Genomic DNA, 26,692 nt, shown 5'->3' with positions numbered 1-26,692 from the left:
TTTAAATACAGTCTATTATGGAGGCATATGCTTTGAATTAATTTCTGGGCCCATTGCTCAAAAATATCCTTCAATATATGCAAAGTTAAAATGCTTGTTCCATTCTGTACTAATGTCAAATTTAAATGTTCGTCCCCTTTCATTGCAATCTTTAGTTCCTTTAGTCCCCTCTTGAAGTTTTTTTTAAAAAAAAAAAACATGGGAGTTTGAAGTGTCCAAATTTCAAACTCCTATCATGTTTTTTTTTTAAATCAAAACGAAAGCATTTTTCAACAGGAAGGATTCTTATAATTAATTCCAAAATCTTATTTCAAATCTATCTGGACTTCATTTGTACAAAAGTCCATTTGTAACTGAAAAATCAAAGATCTAACCACCCTTTTGCTGTTTATTCCAAAAACATTTTTTTAAAATATTTAAACTTGTATTTAAAACTTGTTTCACTAATGATTGAAGAAACTCACCTACTGCTGTAAAACGTATCAATCCAAAGATTCCTAATAGATGAAAAACAGTTAAGTAATTTCTAAAAGTGATTAGAAAAGGAAGTATGTGAACCCAGTGTCCTTTGAAAGGTCAATGACTCTGGTTTGAGCAATTTACCAGCTTTTTGACTAATTTCCAATAACTGAAAAATAATGCCCTTGAAGAAATTTCTTTGCTGCTCAGGGTAAAAAAAAAATCACACAATTCTACATTAGTTAATATTATAACATTATATGTCTACCTAATAGAGTTTTTTGCATAGACCAATCAATTGATTGTGCTATCAAATCTTTCTCAACTCTTAGCAAAACTACATTTTCCATATGCTGATAATGAAGAAGCATTAAAATTCCAGATATCACTCACTAACATTTTAAATTAGTGTGATTGGAACATGATCTGATATTTCACAGTATTAATTTTAGAATCTAAAACATGATCAACTAAAAAAAAGAGAAAAAATGTAATAATTTTTCCCTCATGTTTGCAAACTCCACTGAGCGTGGCTCCAAACATTTGACTCATGAGTCCCTCCCAGCTAGCGCCAGCGTCAGAGCGGCAGTGGGGAAGGTGTGCACCCTGCCTGCTTCACTCTCACTGGCCAGAGGTGGAGCTCTGCGCTGCTGCCTCCCAACTGGAGCAGCACATTTGTTTGCTTGCTGGCTGCCTCCAAGGAGGGAGCTGCCCTCAGGCTGCCGGGGAAAGAGAGGGAGAGGGGGGGGATGTTGTTAGCAATATAAGTCACCTAACAGGTATTTGGGTTGGAAATATATAAACCAGGATAGACATTTTAATACTGTCTCTTTAAGAAAATGCACAAACTGTAGTTGGGTGTGGTTTCTCAAACGGCCTGGGTTGTCTTAGTCTTAGTCTCAGAAGTCTCAGTGAGTCTCTCTGTTTTCCTTCTGTTGGAGAGTATTTCCGTTCCTTCTAATTGACTGCTATTTCTGGATTTGATGTAAGTCTGATACTGAACTGTTTTTGACACTGGACTTCGTTATTGGATTATCCCTGGATTGAAAACTGATTGATTTACCTGTGAATGACTTTGGACTGCTTGTTTTGAACTTTGCTTAAACCTTCATTGAAAGTAAAAAAACCTATATTTACTGTACAGTGTATCTGTGTGCTGTGTGTGTATTATTCAAACACTACTCTCAAATACGTCTCCCTGTATGTGCTCATTCTCCTAACGGGGAATTACCTCAACAGATGTCTCCCTGACAGGATCCAGGTTGGAGTTGCCTTATTTTGTGTGGGTCTCCAATGCTTGGCTTTGCCTGACAGCCTCCACTCCTCCACCACAACCCAAGTGGTTGGATTCACACGACATTTGAAGCTGGACAGGAGAGCACAGATAGGTAAGTAGGTAGATAGATAGATAGATAGATAGATAGATAGATAGATAGATAGATAGATAGATAGATGAGACACAGAGAGAGAGAAACAGAGACAGAGAGAGGGGGGAAGGAAAGGGGGGAAGAAAGAGAGAGAGAAAGAAACGGGGGGAGAGAAATGATATTACAAAAGTTTTTCTTTTTTATTGTTGCTAAATGTAATATTTCAAAAGCAGAAAAAATGAAGGGGCATAAAAGTGCATTTATCATGTTTTCCTTAGAACAATTAGCTGAACTCTACCTTGTTTATCATTATTTTAGGTAACAAAACCTCAGTATTCCGGTTAACTTGCCATGTTGGCACTTTGCAATAAATAAGTGGGTTTTGGGTTGCAGCTTGGGCACTCAGTCTCTAAAAGTTTCGCCATCACTGCCTTAGGCCACGAGAGTAGACAAGACAATGAAGGCACTCCAGGGAAGGAGAATATCTTTCCTGAATTAGGTCTTGGATTTTACTGTATATTTCCAATAGTCTTTGCAATGAAGTAGCATTTGAGTCTTACTTACTAAAGTCTTGTAATGTTCTGCAAAGCTTTGAGTTCCCATCCTGGCCTCCTGTTTTTCCATTTAGGATCGGCTTTCATAGCATCAGTTCTTCATTGCACATCCAGTTCTAGCTTTTGCTACCACCCACTCCCTTTTTATCTTGTTTATCTAGTTTAATACTCATCAGACCAGAGAAGTACTTTTCAATTTTTGTAAGATGCATCTGTTCTCATCCCCAGGTAGGTAGCACAGCACATCGTGACAGAATGCAACCTCTTCCTCTTTTGGCACCATGATTTTTATCTGGAAATGCTGATGAATTAAGTACTGTACCTGCCATCTCATTTCCTTCCCTTTCCTCCCCAAGACTCAAGATCTCTTCTAGGAGTGTCATTCATCCCCATATGGGTCAAGGACAAAGAATGATCATCAGTACATTTGAATACATTTGATAACTTCTCCACTGCATCCTTTATGCAGGCGTCTGGAAGACAATGCATCTGCCGTTATGTCATATGGAGTTTGTGCCTTAGTTCTTCTTTGCCAAAGAAGAAGTAGGTGAAAACAGCTTGCTTTTCCCCGCCTTAGACAAAGAACTTCTATTAAATCAGATTAACCTGGTCCCATCCATCAGACAAAGAAAGAACTGCCCCCATCCATAAGGAGCTGCTTATCTTCCTCTGCTTCTCCACTTCTTCCTTCTTACTACTCAATTGTGAGCATGTAGGTCAATATTGTAGTTATTTTTTTCATCTCCAATGAAGGCTAAGAAAATTAAGGCTAAGAAAATGTCAAGAAGTTTATAAGTGTTACATTGTCATTCATTGTGTTATAAGACAACATTGCTTAACGTCATTTCGAATCGTCACCGTTAAAAATCTGTTGGTATTGCTTAAAAAATAACCACTTCCTGTTACTTTGTGTGGAAGAAACTCAGTGGTTTATTTTTGAAGCCAATACAAAGAGAAAAAAAAGTAACAAAAACAGAGAACTGAAGACTTCCTGCCCTTAAGCTTAGCAACGTCCCTTTTAAAATCAGCCTCAGCTATTCAGAAATATAAATGCAAATACAATTGTGATTGTAGCAAGTATAGTAGTTGGTGAACGTGTGTGTGTGTGTGTGTGTGTGTGTGTGTGTGTGTGTGTGTGTGTGTGTAGGAAGTTTCATCAGTAAATGAAATTTGCTCCTGCCCATACTGGCAGTGGCCTCTTAAAAGTATTTCTATGGAAAGAAGAAATGATAATGCTGAAATGGCCCAGCCATGTTTTTAACAAATGTATTCATCTGGTCTCTTATAATGAAACTTATGTTACATTTCAATTACACAGTGTGTGTGAGAGAGAGGGTGGGAGCAGGAGGGAGATAACTGGGGGAGAGGGAGATTTTCCATAAAAGGAGTCATTTAAACTGGAGAAGGGATGTGTTACCCTGAAGCAGAATTGATTTACAAACAGTGGAGGCAAAGATATGCTGAAAAACGGATGGGATTGCAATTCCTGTTTTTAGACTCATGCAAATGAAAATATACATGTATTGGATATAACAGCCAGGTGTATCATATAATGTATCATGTAAGTTACAAAGACTTCTACTCACTTTCCAGCATTTTTTCATGGTTATCAGCATTCTTCAATCTTGTAAATGTTTTATGTCTAAGCTAAAAGTTTTGGTTTCTCTGGGAAAACATTTTTGATAGGGATACTGGCTTAATTTCACATAGCTGAGCTCCGTGTTTTATTTCTGTGAAAAGATATATTTGGATTAGGGATTTTTAAATTGACCCCCAAATTTTCTTTCTGAAGCCAACTCATGTTTCTCCTCGAGGAGCCTTTTATTTTGTGGAAAGCTAAAGGAGTTTGTGTTTTGGTGGTAGCCTTTTCCATTGGAAAAAGATACATTTTCCCTGTAAATATTTATTCATTTGATTCACACCCCACCTTTACTTTGTACAACTTAAGACATCCTACATAAAGCTTCTTCTCATTTTCCCTACATCTACAATACAAGCTTGTGAGGTGATTTAGGCTGAAAGAGAATGACTGCTCCAAAGTCACTCAACTGGTTTCTGTGTTTAAAGGAGGACTAGAATTTGTGATCTCCCATTTCTAGTCCAGGACTTTAACCTTCCATCAAACTGGCTATATAAATATGCTGAGTACTGAAGAAGCCCAAGATCTGCAGCAGAGTTAGATATTCTTGGGCATTTATTGAGAGCTGTCAAAGGACCCAGGAGGACTCAACCCTGGATCAATTAGGCCACACAATTGTCCTTCCCCCATTTTTTTTAGCATCTCATCATGTATGTCGCTGTATGTACTGTCCCAGAGTAGCTATGACCCAGCTGAATGGGTGTGATATCAAGGAAAGCGTGGCCTAGATGTAATTGCCACTGTCTTGAACAATTTGGTGTTGGGATAGTCCATGTAGGTTCTGGAGAGGCTTGTTATTCTCTACACCTTATTCCCATCCATAGCATATTCAGATTAGGAGATGGATTGGCTTTATGAAGACGGCAATGCCTGATAAGCATTTTTTTATGAATATGACATGAGCAACCTTCCCTTTATTTTTCAGTCACTGAGGGCCACAGAAGGTACAACAGGAATGTGAAATTTTCAATTCTCTGTCTTTTTAATTTTTGGAAGGCAGTTGGGGAGGATTAATTAAAATAGGCAGATAACTCTTTGTTTGATCATTATCAGATCAGCATCCTGCATTTTGTCCAGAAGCTCAAAGAGGTTTATATAAATAATCCCTGTTTTATTGTTCATATTTGCTGAAAAGCCAGAAACTCACACTGCAGTGACATCAGGGGTTCATTTGAAACTCTTTGTAGATTCAGATTTGTAGAAAATGACTGAGCTGAGGTAAGTAAGAGGCCAAGTGCAGTTTATCAGGCCCAACCCATAGAAACTTGGAGTCATTCCGGTCAGACAAAAATAGTATTAACTGGCTCACAAGATGCTTATAGTATTCAGCATAAATACTGTTTCTGAGAAATGTTCACTATATTTTGTTCATTATTAGATTGTTAATAGTTAATCTCCTCTGAAAAGTTGCCCTCCTTTGGAATTTTTATTCTGCATCAAGTAGACAAAACTGTTTGGTTTGACTATTTTCAAGAGATTATCTGTTCTCTCTCAAACTCATAACTGGGTAAATACACACAGTCTACACCGGGTGTTTAAGAGTTGATGTACAATCACCCTCACCTACTCTGCAGCTAAAAGGGAGAATTTTTTTAATGCATTCATATCCTGTTGCATTTTGAACCATGAAGCAGGGTATAAGGATAAATGCTTGGCATTTATTCTAATGAGAGCAAACAAACATTAAAAACACAGAGGCCCGGGTCAATCAGGACTAACATGCTCCACTCCATTTGTTTTATGGCACTTTCTCTAATTGTTTTGCAACCTAGAGTTCAGTTGGTATGCAGCCATGTAGCTTAGCAACTTGCAACAAACATAGTGAAACTTTCCCAAATGATTTCCATACCTCTACCTAACTGAGAATAAATGAGAAATGGCAACTAGAAACTTTGAAGAAGGGAAAGGAAAGGAAAGGAAAAGAAAGAGGCATCTTTCAGTATTTAAAAAGAGTTAAATTCATGAGTTGAACAGCCCATCTCAACCAATAAGTTTCCCTTCATGCTAATCTTCAAAAGCATCCATTTTTGAAGTTTATTAAATGTATACCCTATATTCCCCCAGGTGTTCAAGATGGCATATAGTCCAACCTATCAAAAGTAGTATCATATAGATTAGGAATAAAGGTAAACGTAAAAGCTTCTTCTTTGTCTTCTTCTTTGTCTGACTCTCGAGGGGAGGGGTGCTTATCTCCATTTTTTAGCCAAGGGAACCAGTGCTATCCGAAGACTCTTCCAAGACCATGTGGCCAGCATGACCATACACCAAGGCACATGGAACACCATTAACTTCCCACCAAAATGGTATCTACTTATCACTTGCATTTGTATGCTTTCGAATTGCTAGGTGAGCAGGAACTGGAACATACAGAAGCTCACCCCATCATGCAGCACTTGGGTCTTGAACCTGGGCTGTCGACTTTCCAGCCGACAAGCCCAAGTCTTAACTACTGAGCCATCACACCCCTAGATTAGGAATACAAGTCAAAACAGACAAGAAAATGATAAAGCTTGCCTCAAGAAGCTGTTGATACTCCATCACTGGATGTTTTCAAGAAGGCATTGGACAGTCATTTGTCTGGAATGGTATGAGGTCTGCTTCAGCAGAAGGGTGGATTAGAAAACCTCCAAGGTCCCTTCAAACTATGTTATTCTGTATAGTAAAAGACAGGCAGCAAAAAAATTCACCAAAACTTCCCTGATAGTATAAGGATCTTACCCTTTCTTTATTTTGTGTGCCAGCCCTTTAAAAAAGGGTCTGGCTAATGATGAAATGTGGCAGCACAGTGAAAGGAAGTGGAAAGAACAAGATAGAAGACACCAAGATTTGTGTAAAAAACAGGCAGGAAGAAGTTTGTAAAAGCAGAGATGGTATTCAGCAGGTTCTGACCAGTTCTGGAGAACCTGTAGCGGAAATTTTAAGTAGTTCAGAGAACTGGCAAATACCACCTCTGACTGGCCCCATTCCCATCTGTTCTCTGCCTCCTGAGTCCCAGGTGATCGGCTGGGTCTTCTTTTGTTGTCCTGCATAGGAGAACGGAGCTAGAAAGTGGGTTAGTGGAGTGGGGAGGGAATGGGATTTTGCAGTAACCTTCCCCAAGAGTAGGAAGGGAATGAGGATTTTACAGTATCCTTCCCCTGCCATGCCCACCAAGCCATGCCCACCAAGCCATGCCCGCAGAACCAGTAGTAAAAAAAAATTAATTCCACCACTGTGTAAAAGGCTGAAAGTTCAAGAACAAAACAGAGACATGGGAGGCCATAGCATTCCCTGACCTGAACAGCAAGTAGGCACCTACATGAAGAGCTACCAGCACTTGTAGTAACACCAGTGGCCTTATAAACAACTTTAGGGAGAAGAGTCTTCTAGAGCAAGGGAAAGTGTAAAACAGGAAGCCTCAGGAAGTCTGAAATGCCAGCTGCCTGTTGTTGACAAAGTGAAGATCTCAAAAGAAGGAAGTCCCAAGCAAAATTAGACATCAACTTTCAAGAAAGTTAAATATCCAATAATAGCTGCAATCTTCAAGGAACAAGCAATGTCCTGAGTCTCCACCGAATACCAAGTGAGTGTTTGGACAAAGTGGGTCACAGATATACTCCAGATGGATGGGTGGATGGGTTTATTTTATTTATTCATCAATTTTTTATATGACCCATTTAACCTAAGTGACTTTGGGCAACTTACAATAAACAAATATTTATACACTAATTTTATACTGCACAATGTGCTTTTTTTAAAAAAAAGTAAAGATGGCAGCAATGGTGCAATCAAACTTTTTCTGTGTATCAGGTACATCCCACACGTAGATGCCCCTGTGTATGGATTTATTGATTTATGGGGAAAAAATAACAATACTGTTATTTAGCACATCATACAATAGTAAATACATAGTAGACTATAGAAAGTTTAAGTCATGTAGAATTGAATTAAGGACTTAAATAGAATACTGTAAACATAATTCCTGGGAGTAAGTGTCCAAATCTAAGACTATTCACTTATTTAATTCAAGTGTAAGGCTTTCTGACTTCACAAATATTCTCAGTAGTTTACAACTGAAAAAGAATGCAAAAAATATTATCAAAGAAAAGGAATATAATTGACCAGAAGATCAACATGAAACACACAAAAACCCTCAAAAGATCCAAAACGAAAGGGGCTCAAGCACCATCTTATTCCAAGGTCTATGAGAACAACCAAGTTTAATTGTTTGTGAAATGTCAATAAATCATTCTGAAGAGAATTGTTCAAACTCTTATCTGGTTTTGATAAGACCAAACATGGCATGACACCCCCTCGCCTCTGTTTTTTATTTCTTTATCCCTTCCTCTTATTTCTTTTTTTCACAACAACACTACTGGAGGTAGATTGGGCTGAGAGAAAGTAAGTGGTTCAAAGTCATTAAGTTGGCTTCCAAGAATTTAAATCCAGTACCTTATCTATCACACCACACTTGTGCATCTCCATCACTCCCTCCCATACCCTTTTTCTTCTTCTTTGTCAAATAGAAAGCAACTTTTTCATTCACTCTTCACTATTTGAAGAGAGAGAGAAGTCATTTTCCTGTTGAATAATTACAGTAGTCTTCTGAATGAAAAACAAGAGGTTTTGTGTTTGATTTAAAAAATCCTAAAATGTTATTTCTGAGAATTCTGACCACAGAGTTATGACTTATAGAAAAATACCTCTTTCTTCTTTTAGTACCTTCCTAGCAGTATGACACACCATACAGGAGAAATTTTAAATGCCCCATGGTTGACTTTCCTTCTATTGGTGTAAGGATTCCAAATCCATTTGAATCTGGGGGTGAGCAAACTATTTTTAAGGGAGAGTGAAAATATTGAGAAGTTTTTCAGTGAATTGTAACTGTCTGCTATCCAACAATTTCTCTTGGTCTGTCATGGTGAGTGCTTACATTGCCACAATGTACATGTTTTCTGTTGGAACATCTATAGGAGACCACAGGTGCCATTGCTCTTCTCATAATACTGAAGGCAGCTCTATCCTGCATTACAAGCTCTGCTTCTTTCCTATGTGCATGCAGCTGCACAATATATATTAATACAACACAATGTAGTTTCACATTTGACTTTCTTTGATCTCACTACAAATAGTTTTATTTTAGGTGCTGGTTCCAGGAATGCAAAACTTTTAAAAAGAGAAACAAATTCAAGAAGAAAGTTTAATGATGATCTAAAGAAGGCTTAACAGCAATATAGAACTTCTACTTTCAGAATCTATCAATAAAAGTTTGATAATTTTAATATTTCACTGAAGGCTGAGAAGATGCTAGTGATGGACAACAAGGAAAGCAATGCATTTAACATGCTTGGCAGGTAATGATGACAAATAATTATGATAGGTCACATAGTCAACCAGATGTTTAAACTGGATGTTTGGCATTGTTATCCACCTATCCAGTTCTTCCCAAGGACTCCAGATAGACAGATGTTGTTGTTTAATGGTGTTAAATGCTGCAGGATAAAAGCTGTTCCGAGTAATGCTGTCTTTTGCAGTTGACTAATGGTGATTTTGTCAATGCTAATGGTGCTCCAGTTGTTATGGGATTCCATCAAGTGGCATATTGTATTACTATTGGTACTTTTGGTATTACTATTGACAAGGAATTGAATGTCTTCTTGTGATCAATCTATTCTAAGCCATATTCAGATCGGTGTTCTTTCTCTTGCAGTTTTTCAAAATCACCTTTATCAATTAGGAGCTGATCTTTTGTTTGGGCAGTTACTTCAGTAGTTTCCTCTCAGTTCAGGTGGCAGAAGCTTGTTTTCAACTAGATGCTGTTGGACTGCATTTAATTAGCAATTTGAAAGTTGTTGGTAAGCAGGTAATTGACTTGTAATTGCCTGGTGCTGTCCCTTTTGCTGGAACTTTTATTGTCAAATAGCTTTTGCCAGATGTTAACCAATCTTCCCCTCCTTACTGAATGCTATTAAACTGCTTTATAACAAGTCAGATGTTTCAATCAAAAACCACGCAGTTCATCTTCACCCAGTACTGACCCAGAACTGCACTGTTTATTCTTTGTCGGGTGTTTCCTCATTCATTGATGAATTAGGAATGATTCTGCCTATACTTCTAATTCTACTGAAATTTAAGATTTTGACGAATGTGTGCAATTTGAGCTTCCTACCCTGTTTCTCCAACAATACGGCCTCCACCAATAGGAAGACCCAGCATGATTTCTAGGCATGAGGTGAAATTAAGCCCTGCCCCCAAAATTTAGGCCTATTTAATCCATGCGTTTCCCTGCCATTTCTCACATCGTTCGTTAAAACTACATGAGGTGAAAAGAAATGGCGGGAAAGGGGGGAGAAAACTTGCCTTTAGGAGTGCCCTGCACATAGAATACCCCAATCTACTACCAATAGAACATCGGCCAATAGAAGCTCCCCGAAGGCAGAGTCACCAGCCGCTTCTATCGGCCGGTAGAAGCAGCCTCGGGGCGAACGCCCATGCGCACTCCCCTCACCACAAATCGTTTCTATTGGCTGATGGAAGCTCCCCGAAGGCAGAGACACCAGCCACTTCTATCGGCCGGTAGAAGCAGCCTCAGGGCAAGTGCCCCACGCACACTCCCTTTGCCACAAACCTGCTTCTACCAGCTGATAGAAGCAGCTGGTGACTCTGCCTTTGGGGAGCTTCCATTGGCCAATAGAAATGGCTTCATGGCAAGGGGAGTGCGTGTGGGCACTCGCCCCGAGGCTGCTTCTACCGGCCAATATATTTCCTCCCCCACGCGCACCTCCATCTAGAGCGGCCCATGCGCACTCAACTCTCCACGAGGCCGCTTCTACCAGCTGATAGATGCGGCTGGTGACTCTGCCTTTGGGGAGCTTCCATCAGCCGATAGAAGTGGTCTTGTGGAGAGGTGACTGCGCATGGGGCACTCTAGGTTGGGTTGTGTGTGGGGGAGAAAATTAAGTCACCCCTGAAAAGACGTCCTAGCCATTTTTTCGGGGCTCAAAAAAAAATAAGACCCAGCCTTATTTTATGAGAAACACGGTATCTGCTGATCTTAGCTATAACTGTTGTTTGCTGCTTTATTATCTCCAGTGATTCCTTGATCTTCCTTGTTTCTAGGTGATATTTCTTCATCAGCTACTCTTTGGTCTTGTTCTTCAACTTACCAGTATTTTCTTTCATCTGTTCTAGCTTGTTTGCATCTAATTTTAACAGGCTGATCTTATTTTCCATTCAGAACTTCTATTTTGGTGGCACACAGTTTGGCTATTTTTCTTGTTGGTTGGTTTTGCATCCCAGTCATTCAGGTTTACCTGCAGCTGTGCTGTCCATTAGTTGGTTTTCTTCCTATATAGTGAGCTGATGCTTATATTTGAAATTACTGTATTGGCATATTTTAATACAGGTAGCTCTATACTTACAACAGTTCATTTAGTGAGCATTCAAAGTTAGAACAGCGCTGACATGATCATTTTTCACACTTATGACCATTGCAGCATCCGTATGGTCACGTGATCAAAATGTAGACTCTTGCCAACTGACTCATATTTATGACAGTTGCAGAGTCCAGGGGTCATGTGATCACCTTTTGTAAGCTTCTGTGAAACAAAGTCAGCAGGGAAACCAGTAACAACCATGTTATTTAACAACTGCAGTGATTCACTTAATAACTGTGGCAAGAAAGGTCATAAAATGGGGTTAAACTCATTTAATAAATGTCTCACCTAGCAATAGAAATGTTGGGCTCAATTGTGCTCATAAGTCAAGGACTAGTATTAGTGCTAGCTGTTTCTTTGTAAGCTTTGGTGTAGGTGGCCTTATTCTGTCCTCTATAATTACTGACTGAATGTATAAAGGCAGATAGATAACTCTACAAAACATCCATACAAAGTTTCTTTATTGGTTCATCAGGTATCCTCATATAACTCACGGTTACATTGAGATTCATCTCAATGTCCAAATCTTTGCATAGCTGATTCATAGTGTAAAAGGATGGTAATCTTTCATCCCATATCGAAGGAGCAAGGAGGTGAGACGCCAGCATGATGCTGGGTTCAGGCAAGAGAGAAGGAACCTCCCACAACCCAACCAAGAGTCACTTCAGTGACCAATCAGGATTACAGATGTGGCCACATGATATGGACTACATTTCCCAAAATACCTTAACTACATTTACCATGATGCATTCCCTTAAGGGAACAGCTCCCAATTCCTAACTAACTATCCCAATTCCCAATTAACTATAAATTATCTGGACAGCACAGGCCTTGTTTTTACATTCTTCTGGAGGCTCAGTTATTCTTTGTTTCAGTTCCTTTTTTGTCTTGCTTAGAAGGTTTTATTCTTTCTGAGAAGAAGGCAGAGGTGAGAGTGCCTGGCGTGGGAATGAAAATGATTCAATAGTTATGCTTGCTTCCATTATCACCGACTCAAGGAGTTTGCCACTACAGTCAAAGCTATTCTGGCAATGCTTCGATTTCTTTGCTCTCTCTAGACCCTTGCAGTTCCTCCAATTCTACTTCAGTGAATACTTTATTTCTTATTATAAATTGAAATTTATCTGCTAGCCTCTGTTCCAGTGGTGGGATTCAACGTTTTTTTACTACCCATTCTGTGGGCATGGCTCGGTGGGTGTGGCAGGGGAAGGATACTGTAAAATCTCCAGTCAGAGGTGGTATTTGCTGGTTCTCCGAACTACTCAAAATTTCTGCTACCGGTTCTTCAGAACTAGTCAGAACCTGCTGAATACCACCTCTGCTCTGTTCTGTTCTTTCAGATTCTGGATGTTCTTTCCAGAACCAGCACATTCTTTTCAGATATCTTCTTCTCGTTGGATTGGATTTGTAATAACAGATCATTATTTCTTTGTTTTCAGTCTTCATATACTGTATGTGTAACAGGTAAATAACATTTTTCCCAGTAGTCCTGCAGTTGCTCAGCCAATAGTCCTAAGTCCTGTAGCCTATTTTTCACCTGATGTCCAGGAACTCCAACACCTAGCACGGTCCTTGTTGATAAGGATGATGATCAATCCTGTAAAAATTTATGTAAATTGTGTCTCGTCATATTGTTTATGGGAAAGGTACTCTTCATTTGGCTTCTCTGGTGAGACTTGTTCAGTATGGTTGAAACTCTGGCATACAGTAGCTCTCATCTTCCTCAGAGCGCACAAGCTTATTATTATTATTATTATTATTATTATTATTATTATTATTATTATTATTATTATTATTATTATTTTAGATTGTCACACAGTCAGCTAGATATTCAGATTGGATTTGGCATTTTTGTCCACTTAACGAGACCTTCACAAAGGCCTTATTATTATCAATATTGCATTAAATCAAAATAAATGCAGAACTTTGTAGCATGGTACCTGTAAGTAGAACAAGTTCATTGCTGTAACTAAGGGCTGCAATGATGAAAAAAAATAGTGGGACCAGAAAGCATGACAACTTGTTTTGACCTTCATTTTTTGTTGAATGTTACAAACAGAATAGTGAATTATGAATCATTAGAAAAGTAAAATTCAAAGTTATCAGGTTTTTTTGATTTTCTAAAGAACTGCTTTAAAAAAATTACTTCGATCTGATATAACTGAAAATGACATCTGGTGCTTCAAGATGTTATCACAGAAGTGACATAAGTTGTATGGCATACATCAGCTGAGTTATGACATCCTGAAACCATTTGCCATTTGGTGCCATTTCTTCCCCCACTTGCTCCCTTCCTGCTGCAGATGCAGGAGAAGGAACGAAACACAATGGGAGAGAAAGCAAAGAACAGCAGGTGTAATAACCCATAGTTCACAAGTCATGCAGAGTCCCCAGCAAAATTTCAGTGACCTTGGAAGTATCTACCACAGGGGTCCCCAAACTTGGCAACTTTAAGACTTGTGCTCAGTTCGCTGGCTGAGGAATTCTGGGAGTTGAAGTCCATAACTCTTGCCAAGTTTGGAGGCCTCTGCTTTACCATATCCCTTATCCCTTATCTGAATTTTCTTACTAACTTGCATTGACAAAACCAGAAGAGAGGTCTTTTTCTTGAAATCTCTGCAGTTCAGAACCTACAGCATGCTCAATTTCACTGGCTAAAACTCTTGAATACAGACAGTCTTTGGCTTATAATTTGAAAATTTGAGCCCAAATTTTCTGTTGCTAAGCAAGATAGTTGTTAGTGTTAGTTTTGCCCCATTTTATATTTTGCTGGGGACTCTGCATGACTTGTGAACTATGGGTTATTACACCTGCTGTTCTTTGTTTTCTCTCCCATTGTGTTTCATTTTTGCCACAGTTGTTAAATGAATCCCTGCAGTTATTAGGTTAGTAACACAGTTGTTAAGTGAACCCTTAGACCACATGTAAGCATAGTACCTCTCAAGAGGTATTCAACCCTCTTTTTTTAAAAAAAAAAATCCCACATGAGCCTTTTAAAAGAGCACGTCTGCTTTAAGCATTGCATCAACTTTAATGAATCATTTCCCCCGCTAGTATCTTCCCATTTATCTATATTTCACATTTTTTTCTAATTGCCTAACCCAAATGAGACAGGTTGAAGGAGAAATAGGCAAAGCAGCAGTGCCAAGATTGGTAGCTGATTGGAGAAGTTACTGAAAAAAAAAACCCCTTGGGGTTATCGTCTTGAAGTATTTCTACACATGTGGTAAATTCAGAAGGCATAATATGATGATGGCTGCATACTATCAAGGTAACGTGTTGCTTGTCTTTGCAGAAAAAAATATTTTATTTTATTTCTGAAGCTCTGATGGAACAGATGGCAAATGGATGCCTGTTTTATTATTATATTAATTGTTGTGATATGTTCGTTCATTCCTGGCTGCTATTTTTGTGGCTTAAAAATGTGTTCTATTGTTTTTTTTTAATATTGTTAGTTGTGTGATGGGTGGCCGCATGCATTTAATACATTAATGAATAATTAAATTGTGTTATCTCTCTATTGGAAATACAGTACAAAAATTATCACCGGCTATAATGTTTCCAACATTCCCATTTTCGTTTCTACTAATCTTATCTACTAATTTTGGTAAGATTTCGACAATGCTATTTGTCTTTAAGCAGGAAGTATGGTCATCGTGGTTTTTTAACTGGTTTTACAAAATGACATATGCTCCTTTGGTTTTGGTTTTTAATTGTATCTGCTAAGTTGTGTGTTTAAATTCATTAATTTCTGGATACAGTGGTCTTCCCATGAGATAGTAGGTCCTTGGACTTATTTCAAAAGTCCAAGTCTGGGATTTGTTTGAGCACATTTTTTTCGAACAAATTACCTTTGGTAATACTAGATTTAAGCACATAGTTTATTTCTCACATAATTCCACTCCAAACTTTCTGTGCTCATTTTCTTGGTTGAAGCATTCTTACTTTTGCAGCACTGGGAGTTATGCTATCCATTGTATCTACTAGGTGTTTTTGGAGGAAATATTTAAATTGTGCCTACTTGTTTGTGGTTTGGATATTTCCAATGTCTAAATGACCCAAAAAGACACTTTCCGTTTCTTCCTCTTGCAAATGCCACTAATGACTAACTCTAGACGAGACAACTGACTAAAATGTTCTAAGTTTATTCATGTATTAAGAGAATGGAAAGAACCATATACGTATGGTGAAATGCCAGGGTTTTTTTTTTAAGCAGATGGACAACCCCAGCTATCAGAAGCTGAGACATTAATAGCCTGATCCTCTATGAATTCAACTTACTGTACACAGTTTTAAAAGAACATTACTACCCATTCTTTGGATAGTGAATTCCTTCTGCAGCAACCTCCTTCTGTAGATAATGAGAAGGAGGTTACTATTTTATCTATCCCATTTTAGTGAAGGAGAAAAAAGTCATGATATGTCACGTGATGACAATGTTATGATGCGAATTTGACACCCCTAACCTATCCCATGTTTACTACATCACCTAATTTGGTATCTGTGCAAAAAAGAAATGTTGGTTCAGTACTTACGTTTGTCTTTCTTACTCAATGAAAAGCCCCAAATCTCCTCACTTTTTATAGAGATTTTTTTTCAAATTGCTAATAATTTTGATTTTTAAAATATGAAGTTTTAGACCTTGAAAAATACTCTTGGGATTTGGTTAACCATTCTTTTTGTGGAAGGAATCAGACAACCTTTCCAGGAAGAAGCATGCCTTTGCATCAGTTATAATGCAAAATGTTAATTCACTATACGTAGAGAAGATGATATCTTCAGTGATATCTTATATTGAAATGGGAATTCAACTTTTTTTTCATTCTAGAATGAATCATTTTTCCAGAATTGTTGTGCTTTATGCATTGCTCAGAGTTGATCTATGAGAGACATGGGTGGTTTCTAAATATGATAGTAGATACGAGAGATAGATAGATAGATAGATAGATAGATAGATAGATAGATAGATAGATAGATAGATAGATAGATAGATAGACTGAGTCCACCTTGAGTTCGTCAGTATCAAACTCCTGGAGCGAGCAGTGAGTTAGCGTGCAGTACTGCATTCTAACCACTGTGTCACCATGGCTCTAATTCAAGTATGGAGTATGTTAATTGGATAATTCCTGTGATAGCCACAATAAATTCATGCACTGTTGTCCTGATTAATTTTGCATTTTTAAACAATCCTGTATATTTGGATAAAGCAACTTTTATTACTAATAGCTAATAGCCCACTTAAAGCTAGAGGACAACTATAAGAGGTAAATAATTTGATTCACAAGTGGGCATTTTCCTTATGTTTCAAGGGTTTGCTCAAATTTACTCACAAGCTGGACATTGGCCTTGTTGCAAGTCCCAAGAAATATCTGGGGAGAAGTTTTGTGTAGGAACAGTTGAATCTGTTTAATCTGATGAAATGGTTAGGGCCCTTTCAGTGCAGTCACCTGCTCGTTGGCTCCATGTCCTGCTGGTTTATTAAGAAAGCCAAAAGGAATGAGTTTTAGCAATGTGAAAGTCTTGTTTGGGTGAGAGCGTAGTTTCTTAATATCTTACCTCTGAAGCAACAACTTCAGAGGACCTGAGATGAAGCAGATTATCTGGATTCCTTTCAGTCAGGATTCGGACCTGGGTATTCTTCTAAATTGACTCAGGGGATTGGAGAAGGGAGGCACAGTATTATGCTGGTTGCATCCTGCATCCTGGGGTCAATTCCAGTTGGTAGTGATTGGAGAGAAAAGATCCCACCCAGGCCCCCCAATGAGTGGGGTGCTCTCTCCAGTCCTATTCAACATCTGTATGAGACATCTGGGTAAGCTCTTCCATTGCCATGAGATGAAGTATCATGTGATATCATGATGATACCCAATTATACATCTCTCACCCTGGCAAATTAAGCAATGCTATGGACATCTTATCTCAGTGCCTGGAGGCTACAAGGGTCTGGATGAGGAACAACAGGCTTCAACCAAATTTTGGCAAGATTGACTTTGGGATTGGGGGCCTGCCAGATCTAAAACGATCCCATCTTCAGTGTTGGATAGTTTTGCATTGTCCTAGACAAGCCCTGTGTACAATCTGTGGAGTCCTCCTAGACTTACATGTCCTACTCAAATACCAGTGGCAATCATAGCTAGAAGGACCTTTGCTCAAATTCATTTTGTGTATCACTGGCCCTGTTCCTAGATCGAGTGGCTTTACTCAGACCACTCATGCCCTCGTCATGAGTCAATTTCAGCTGGCAAAGAATGCAGCAGCATGAGTAGCTTTGTGTGTTTCTAGAAGAACATGTTAAACATCTGCTCTGCAAGCTGCATTGGTCACCAGCCACCAATTCAAGGTGCTGGTTTTTACCTTGAAAAGTCCTAGATGGCATGGGATCAAGTAATTTGAGGGATTGCCTCTCCCCAATTACATCTACGTGTCCCATAAGGTCCAGTAGAGAAAGCATGCTGCACGACCAGGCTGGAGGCTCCAAGAGATTGGTAAAATATTGAGATTGCTCCATTCTTTTTAATACCTGGACTTCATCCAATATTTATTTTTCTCTTTTAGCTTTATGCTTTTACATTTTTAGAGCTTTTAAAATAATATTTATTGTTTTGAAAATATTCAATTTTTTTTTAGTTTTGTTATACACAAGCCAGAGTCACTTGTTTCTGAAATAAGAAGCTACATTAATGTGACAAATAAATAAATCAACCGGCCAGTTTTGTCTAATGGTTAAGGCACCAGGTTAGAAAGTGGGAGACTGTGAGTTCTAATCTCTCCTTAGCTATGAAAGCCAGCTAGGTGATCTTGGGCCAAGCACTTTCTCAGCCCAATGACCTCACAGGGTTGTTGTTGTGGAGAAAATAGGTGGAGGAAGGTGTGTTGGTTATGTTTTCCAACTTATTTGTAAAAATAATAAAGGTGGGATACAAATAAATAAAGAAATAAGGCTTAATCCAGTACTGTAAGATATATTACAATATTTTTCTATTACTCCATGCAATAGTAAGATGTTTCATATTGGTTGCAGTAGAATAGGCTTCTTCTACTCTATTTAGACTATGATATCCCTCATTGAACTTAGCCAGATGATGGGCATTGCAGTCTAATTCATCAGCAGGGTGCCAGGCTGGGTATATGGTTTGAAAACTGCCTTTCTGAAACTGAGACATTAAGGGCCTCGTGTGCTGCAATAGTTTTTACTTCCTCAACTTCTCTGCTAGTTTTGCAAGAGGCCTGAACAACCCTGTGTAATCTCCACCCCTTTCACTTCCTTTTGCCTTTCATATTTCCTACCACACTATTGTAAAAGATAGCAATACTAGTTCAAAGCAAAGAGAATGAAACTTTCTTCAACTTGATGCCCTTTAGCTCCCAGAATCTATACATGCAGCATGTTTGAAGAATATAAGATTGGGGAAGTCCCAGTGGCCGTAAGAATTTTTATGGCTGTTGTTTGTTTGTGTTTTGTAAATTTTATTTGAGTTTTCACAAAAAGAAAAGAAATACAAATAAAACATCTTTTTTGAAAGCAGCATAATCCCGGGTTACATTTCTTCGTACAGACGCAAATTCAGGTTCATGCTCATTTTTATATTCTATTCCATATCTTATTACTATTTTACATTTTCTACATAGCTTCTCCCCTCTTTTAATTTTTTCAATTTAATTTTATTTATTTCATCTCAATTCAAATCATTATATTTATATTTTTTGTCTGCCCTGTTTCAATTGTCTATTATCTTTTCTTATTAAACTTATTAAATTTCTCCTGTAGTTACTGATTGGAGTATGACGCCTTTATATCTTTCCCCTAAAGTTGTAACACTCAATATAATACATAACTTCCATTCGGATTCTGCTTGGTACATTCTTAAACTACACACTGTATTCTTGAAAAAAAAAAGAAAAAAAATTATAAATGTATATAATTAAAACAACATTCCATTCCAATTCAATTCTATCATTAATATTAATATTCATTAAAGTCTTAACATTTTTCATGTTGCTTTTCAATTAAATATCATACTTCTATGGGAACAATTATAAACTTTCCATAGTTAATTCCCCCCCTTCACTTATATTTTATAAAACTTTGACTAATTAAAATGTTCCCATTCCTTCCTAATTCAATTTTCTCATTTATTTTATTTCATTTATTTTATTCACAAACATTTCACTAAATTACACTAACTATTTTATCCCTCATTCTAATCATATGTTGTTTCCAATTTTGTAAAGTTATTTCTATTACAAATATAACAATACAATCTTATGTACCTTTACAGAATCCCTTTTTCAGTTAGATTTTCACCCATTATCTCTAAATAGGTCCTGTTTCTTTATATCTTGCTCCGGACCTTTGTAACTTCTTTTCCTTTCCTTCTTCCCTCTCTTCTTCTCTCTCCCCTTTTTACCCCCTTGTCTCTCTACCTCTATTTCTCTCTTCTGTATTCCCCTTTTCTGTTGCTTTCCAGTATTATACTTATTTTTTGAATTATTTTTCTTTTCTTTGGTTGTTTTTTTAAGTCTTAAATTCTCCATTCTCTTTCCCCCCTTTCCTTTTTCTTCCCCACATAGAGTTACTTGTTCATTAAAGATGGCTTCTTCTTTGTCCCAGTCTTCTTGTTTTGCAGTCTTTTCTTGTTGTTTCTCATAGTTCCAGATCTCCATTTCTAAGAATTGAAAAACGAAGCCAAAAGAACCCTTCCCTTCTTGTGCATCTTCTTTGTACTTTTTAAGTTCCATTTTCAATTCATCCAGAAGTGATGCCATTGTATAAATTTTTAAACAACCACCCGATTGATTTTAGTCATTCAAACATAATAACCAAAAATCCAAAAGTCACCAAATAATCCAAATACACGCAAGCTGTTTCTTTTTTGCGCTTTCTTTTTTTTTCACTTTCTCTTCCTGGGGTTACTATTTAGTTGCAAAGTTTCAGTTAAAATGTATCTTTTAGAAGTCTTATTGAAGTTTTACTTTAGATTCTTTTAAAGTCCAGGCAGTCTACTCCCTCTTCCAGATCCTGCCCTTATTCTTTTTCTCTCCCTTCCTGCTTATAGAAGAAAAAGGTTTTAATGTCCAGAAATGTTATTGTCCCTTTGGCATTTTGTTTTATTTTCAGCTTAATTGCCTGTTGATGCCAAAGCGGATTTTTCCAATTTCTTATTTAAGTCTCTTAGTTGTCAATATAGGGAAGGAGAGAGGGGAAAAAAGCCAAACCTTTCCCTTTTTGCTTTCTTTCGCTGCTTCCGACTCTTCTTTGGGAGCGATGTTATTTTTGTAAAATTTAAATTCCAGGGTACCTTAGTTGTTGCTTTTTCAACTTAACCTGGTAAGCCAAAACTTTCACTTCTTATCTTCCTCCTGCACGTTCTTTTCCGGTTGAGTTCTTCTTTGAGGTGGCCATTTCTGACCACCGCTCCTACCGCCTTCGGGAAAGGAAGTAATGGCCAGCTGAGGAGGAGAGATGCGGCTCTCCTCGACCCTGCTGGCGGTCTCCCCCCTCTTCACCACCTCTATGGGGTGGCTAAGCCCCAAAACCAGCCGGCTCGGGGCGCTCCAGCAGCGAGCCCAGACAGAAACCGCGCACGATCGCAGATTCCTGTCTGTCTCTGAAGCCCTTCAAACCGGAGAATTTTTATGTTTAAGGAGTCTGCTCCAACGTGTATATTCAGTTGTATATTATCTTCATTTAAACTTAGTGCATTGGAAAAGTGGCCTCTACTTCATATTCTGTGGCTTACCAGTTGCTGCTGAATTGTAGTTTCCAGTGGGGACACTGGCCATGGTAGCTGAGATTCATCAACATCTGGAGGGTTGCAGGTTCAGAACACCTGGAGCAGTCTATGAAACCTTAGTCCAAATACTATGACTCTTTAAGACATCAGGAGGATTCCTTATTGAAGGTGCTACAATAGGACTAGTTGGAATTAATTTTAGTCAAGGGTTTTCAAATTTTTCTACCTCCAGGGAAAATACCTCTATGCTGTTTACATTATGCACTGATTGGTCTCAAAAGGTACCTTTGCATATTTGGCAGAGTGTAGTGCACTGCAAACAGCTGTAATTCATCAAAAGCCTTGAGCTTTTGATGCCTGACTTCCACACATCTCATGCAAGGATGTTTCTGAGAGAATGATTGTTGAGAAATTCCAAAAGTGCTTTTTCAAGAGGCAACTGGACTTTCTGGTTTTTCTTTGAAGACATTTCGCTTCTCATTCAAGAAGCTTCTTCAGACGTTTCACTTCTCATCCAAGAAGAAGAAAGCTTCTTGGATGAGAAGTGAAACATCTTCAAAGAAAAACTAGACAGTCCAGTTGCCTCTTGAAAAAGCACCTTTGGGACAACCATGACCTGGATGACTGAGAATCTCCATAGACATTGTTGAGAAATGATCTCCAAGTCTTGATCTAGGCTCCATGGCAGGATGTGTAATGAGTGGATTACTTATGTCCTCCAGCTCAATTCCAAAGAGATGCAGTTTCCTTCATTTCAAGTACTCATTTCCACCCCCAATGTTTAAAATAAATATCCTACAATCTGCAAAGCTTGACTTATCACTTTTGTCTTTTTATCCTCACCTCAAACAAAAATAAGAGCTGGGGGGAAAATTGATCCTTGTTCATTGGTGTAGTTGCTGATGGAGTCATGATGAAATCTGCCCATTGATCATTTTAGGCCAGAGAAGAAACACTCCCTTTCAACCTATGTGCTCCATGGCCATTTTGACTAGAGTTACAAAAAAAAAAAAGAAGACACCTGGTTCTATAACAGGAAAAGAGATACCAATAACTTCTTCTAAATTAGTTTCTTAGGTTGAAACAAGATGAGCTGGTACTTGGAACGTTGGGGTTAATCAAGTTGGCCATCTAACAAGTGGCTGGCATGGAAATGCTTTGCACCGGCAACCTGTCAGCCAGGGTATGTTTGGACACAAGATCTAATCCTTTTCTGAAAGAGTGCTAAGCCTGTACCAAAAAATTAGCTCAGCTATCAGGCTGCAGGCACAGAGGAGTACAGTGTGAACTAAGAGGGAACTGTCAGCAGTAAGCAAGATCCATCTCTTACTTGAGCTGCAACAATGCTGGCTTCTGGAAGGAGGAAGAAATCCAAGGGAATTTCCAGTTGCTTTCTTTGATTTGCTTCACAGCATTAAAGTGTTAAAGCCTTTAACTTTCTGGCCTCCTCATTGAGACAGAAGAGGGCTGGGCGATTAGGGCAGCATATGTTAAGGTTCAAGGAGTATAGGAGATACTTTAATCCAACCATTTCGTTGTGTGCTTACAGTCCCGAATTAGAAGAAAGGGTATATTCACCTCAAGAGTTGCAAGTACTGATGTTCCTAAAGGGCTATGCTTTTCCACCTTGGCCACTTTAAGATGAGTAGACTTGACTAGAGAATTCTGGGAGTTGAATCCATCCATCTTAAAGTAGCCAAGGTGGAGAACTTGGGTAATAACATAGTTCCTACAGAAGATAAAAATGATAATAATAATGTTGATACATGACAGGAACTTCAATTGAAGTTTTTAGACACACACAACTTACACATCCTGCAATCAACCCAGTGACAATTCCACATGAATCAGGTTTCCTTCTGGAGGGAAAGATCACTAAAGAACCCTGATACTTTCCAATGATTTATCTGTTTATTAGATTTTTATCCCACCTTTATTATTTTATAAGTAACTCAAAGTGTTGAATTTTCATCATAATCCTTCCTCTTCCTCTTTTTCCCCATAACAACAACCCTGTTAGGTGGGTTGGGCTGAGAGAGAGTGACTGGCCCAAAGTCACCCAAAGTTAGCTTTTATGCCTAAAACAGGACTAGAGCTCACAGTCACCTGGTTTCTAGTCAGCAGAGGCAGAACAACTCTTAATAAACATCATATACTTTTATCCTGCATCACTTCCTAGAATTACAGAATATACTCTAGATCAGGGGTGTCAAATTCACGGCCTACAGACCACATGCATTACATGCTGGCCACACCACACCCATGCCCAGTTTAGTGAAGGGGAAAAGTCATGATATGTCACGTGACGACACCATGACAATGTGAGTTTGACACACCTGCTCTTGATGGATCTCTCTGGGAAGTGAATTCTTTATCCAGGGAACTATTATTGAGAACTCCTGCTCTCAATTAACTATATGCCAGGACACAATAAACCAGCATACACAGGAAGTAAAGTTTCTTTTGTTATTATGGCCAAAGGTTTGAAGGTTATTGCCAGCATCTTGAACTGAGTCCAGAAGTGAATTTTAGGCCTGTGAAGATGATGCAATATTGGTTTAATATAGTCATAATGCTCAATCCCAGTCAGTACCCAAGTTTCTATAAGTAGCATCAAATTGAAACTTCCAACTTGTCTTTATTGTGGTATCCATAATATATTGCAGTGATCTATACAAAAAATTGCCTGGATGAATGAAGCTAAGCTGTTTTCACATAGTTAATGTCATAGTTGACAAATCAGCCTAAATTTAAAAGCTATTCCATGCCATCAGGAACACCTGTGATTGTGCAGACATAGCGGCTTTTAGGAATGAATTTGAAAGTAGGTTAGATTACCTAACCAAACCTATTGTCAACTCATAAAACATTCCTATGCCTGTTTTAGTAGTTGCCATAAAAAGGAGGGGGAAGGAAGGAAATCTGGAGCAGCAGTTGAAAGCGAAAGTACATTCCAACTCTTACCTTTCAAAGATTGTAACTAAAATACCAGAGGTTTTGCCCACGAATATATTTAATTGGAGAACGTGAATGATGACACCCAGCCTGTGAACATGCTCAATTGGAGAATCTGGTTTATGAGACACTCAGGAGGGAGGGGGGAAACAGTGTCACAGGTGACTATAAATTACGTATGCCAGAGTTGGCTTCATACAGGGCAGTGCCAATATGTTGCCTCTAATAAATCCTTGGAAGTTTTTTGAAGTTTGGCTTGAGAATCATGATTTAATTACAGCAATTGCTGGAATGCTAACACCTGTTTTGCTTTTAGATTAACAGGGGCTCCAGATGAAAGAAGCATATGTGGAATGACCTCATGGGTATCAGCAGTATGTGCAATTCCACAGACCTGCCATTTGAAGAAAGCCGCGAGCTCCTGATTGTAGTATACAGCTTAATTTTTGCGATAGGCCTACCAGCTAATTGCCTAACTGCTTTTGTGACACTTGTGCAAATTTACAAAAAAAATATCACAGCCATCTACCTGTTTGGCCTGTCCCTGTGCAACATTATGTACCTGAGCACCCTTCCCCTCTGGATCATCTACGTGAAAAATGACCATCATTGGAAAATGGGGAGACCGTCATGCCTAGTGACTGGATATATCTTTTTCTGCAACATCTACATCAGCATTCTTCTCTTGTGCTGCATTTCTATCGATCACTACAAGGCTGTGGTACGTGCACTGGAAAGCAGAGGGAAATGTTTCAGGTCCCAAAGGACTGCTACTATGGTCACAGTCGCCTTCTTTGTCACCATTGCTGTGATCTATTGCCCTGTGTTTTTCAACAAAAATATCCAGGAAGAAAACACAGAAACTTGCTTTGAAACTCCTCTCGATGTCAATTTGGCCCTTTACAATATCAGCCGGTTCTTCTTGGGATTTTTCATTCCTTTGGGGGTCCTTCTTTTCACAAACTACAGGATTTTTCAAAGTATTAAGACCAGCTGCAGCCTCAATCCAGACCAGAAAGCTAAAGTGAGAAACGTGGCAATTGCCATCATTTCTGTATTTATACTGTGCTTTGCTCCCTACCATTTCGTGCTCCTTGTAAGAGCCATTATCTTCTTTCAGTATCGAGATAAGGTATGCACATTTGAGAAAAACATCTATACTACTTCTGTGATCTTTCTGTGTTTTTCCACTGCCAAGAGCATTGCAGACCCATTTATCTATGTGCTAGCTGGTGAAAATGTCAGGCGTGAGATGTATCGCACATGTAGAGGGTGTGGAATTCATTCATCAGATGAATCCCAGTGACATCAAAAACACACAAGTTAGGAAATAAAGAAGACAATATTACTGCCCTTCACTATTGAAAGTTTGTGTGACTTCTTTAAAAGACCTGAATGGAAAGTGGATAACATTTTCAAATGCACTGAAACATTCCCTTTCTCTGGTAATCACCATCTGTTTCAGAGAATTCTGATCTTCATACATTGAATTTAGTCAATGGGCCTTCACAATAAAGTCCCAATATTGTGATATGTCCATGCAATGCTGAAGACATAATGTTGCATGGATGAAAAATCATATGGCATCATAGAGAAGCTGCTAATATAGTTTTGGGTCATTTATCAATTCTTTGCTAATGAGGAAAGGACTACAATGGGGGAAAAACTGCAAACCATAAACAAATGCAAAGTGAATAAGCAATGCTACTTCTCTGGGATACTTTCTAGGGCAGGGGTGACAAACCGGCGTCATGCAGAGGCCACACCCACCCCAGCTCCACGAAGACAAAAAAATGTTGTGATATGTCACATTACGGCCACGTGACATGGCAAGTTTGACACCTGTGTTCTAGGGTGCTGGGTTATTCTTAACTGCTGATGTAATGGTCAGAATGTCTTTGAATAAGATAAGTTATTCCTGAATAAATTTCCCAAGTCTTTATTGTATTTCCTTATCATTCACACAAATACAATGTTGAATTTATGCAGTCCAGATATCTATGAGGTTATATGGCCACTGATAGCACAAACTGTATATGTTCAAAGAAAATATATATTTGTATCTAAAGTTGAGTTTCTGACTTCTGAAATATACAAGGGAATTCAACTCTATGTTGGAAGGGCCCTTACCTACCTACCTACCTGTCTCTCTGTGTCTGTCTGTCTCTATCCATCCATCCATCTATCCATGTTCGAAGTGCCAGCCCCACTGGCACATTGGGAAAGTAGAGCAAAGCCAGTCTGGGAGGGAGGGAGGGAGGGAGGGAGGGAGGGAGGGAGGGAGGGAGAGAGAGAGAGAGAGAGAGAGAGAGAGAGAGAGACCCCTAATGCATCAGATTGAAATTAGAGTGAGGCCGTTTTCCACATTGAAACATCTTTGCCAGCACATTGAAACATCTTTGGCTTCTGTTAAAGGTTTTGTGGACAAAACATGGTCAAGACTATCAGGAAGCTCTCACATTTTGTTGAGGCTTTAAACAGGATCCATTGGACCAGATCTCCACCCTAAAATTTACTTTTCCCCAATGTATTACAGTGCCAATTTTGAAGAAGGCAAAACCAAAATGTA

At 38.6% G+C, this 26,692-nt stretch overlaps 1 protein-coding gene across 2 annotated transcripts; it reads left to right on the top strand.

Annotated features, from left to right (window-relative positions):
- Positions 1 to 7,471: 7,471 nt before the first annotated feature.
- GPR132 (G protein-coupled receptor 132) lies at positions 7,472 to 26,050 on the top strand. Of its 2 annotated transcripts, none has more exons than XM_087952269.1 (2): positions 7,472 to 7,581; positions 24,440 to 26,050. In XM_087952269.1, the coding sequence occupies exon 2, from the start codon at positions 24,470 to 24,472 to the stop codon at positions 25,427 to 25,429; it is 960 nt and encodes a 319-aa protein (XP_087808395.1). In that variant the 5' UTR covers positions 7,472 to 7,581; positions 24,440 to 24,469; the 3' UTR covers positions 25,430 to 26,050. The 2 variants fall into 2 exon arrangements, with proteins under 2 accessions (XP_087808395.1, XP_026525846.1); XM_026670061.2 differs by lacking the exon at positions 7,472 to 7,581 and adding an exon at positions 14,541 to 14,705.
- The last annotated feature ends 642 nt before the right edge of the window (positions 26,051 to 26,692 follow it).

Source organism: Notechis scutatus, chromosome 1 (genome assembly GCF_049901735.1).
Source record: "Notechis scutatus isolate UNSWTSFEM ecotype Mainland chromosome 1, rNotScu1.2, whole genome shotgun sequence".
NCBI classification, from domain to species: Eukaryota; Metazoa; Chordata; class Lepidosauria; order Squamata; family Elapidae; genus Notechis; species Notechis scutatus.
This window is presented reverse-complemented; position numbering and strand designations above follow the sequence as displayed.

Coding starts and splice junctions, on each gene's coding strand:
- GPR132 (XM_087952269.1), top strand. CDS start 24,470: ATGTGGAATGACCTCATGGGTATCAGCAGTATGTGCAATTCCACAGAC.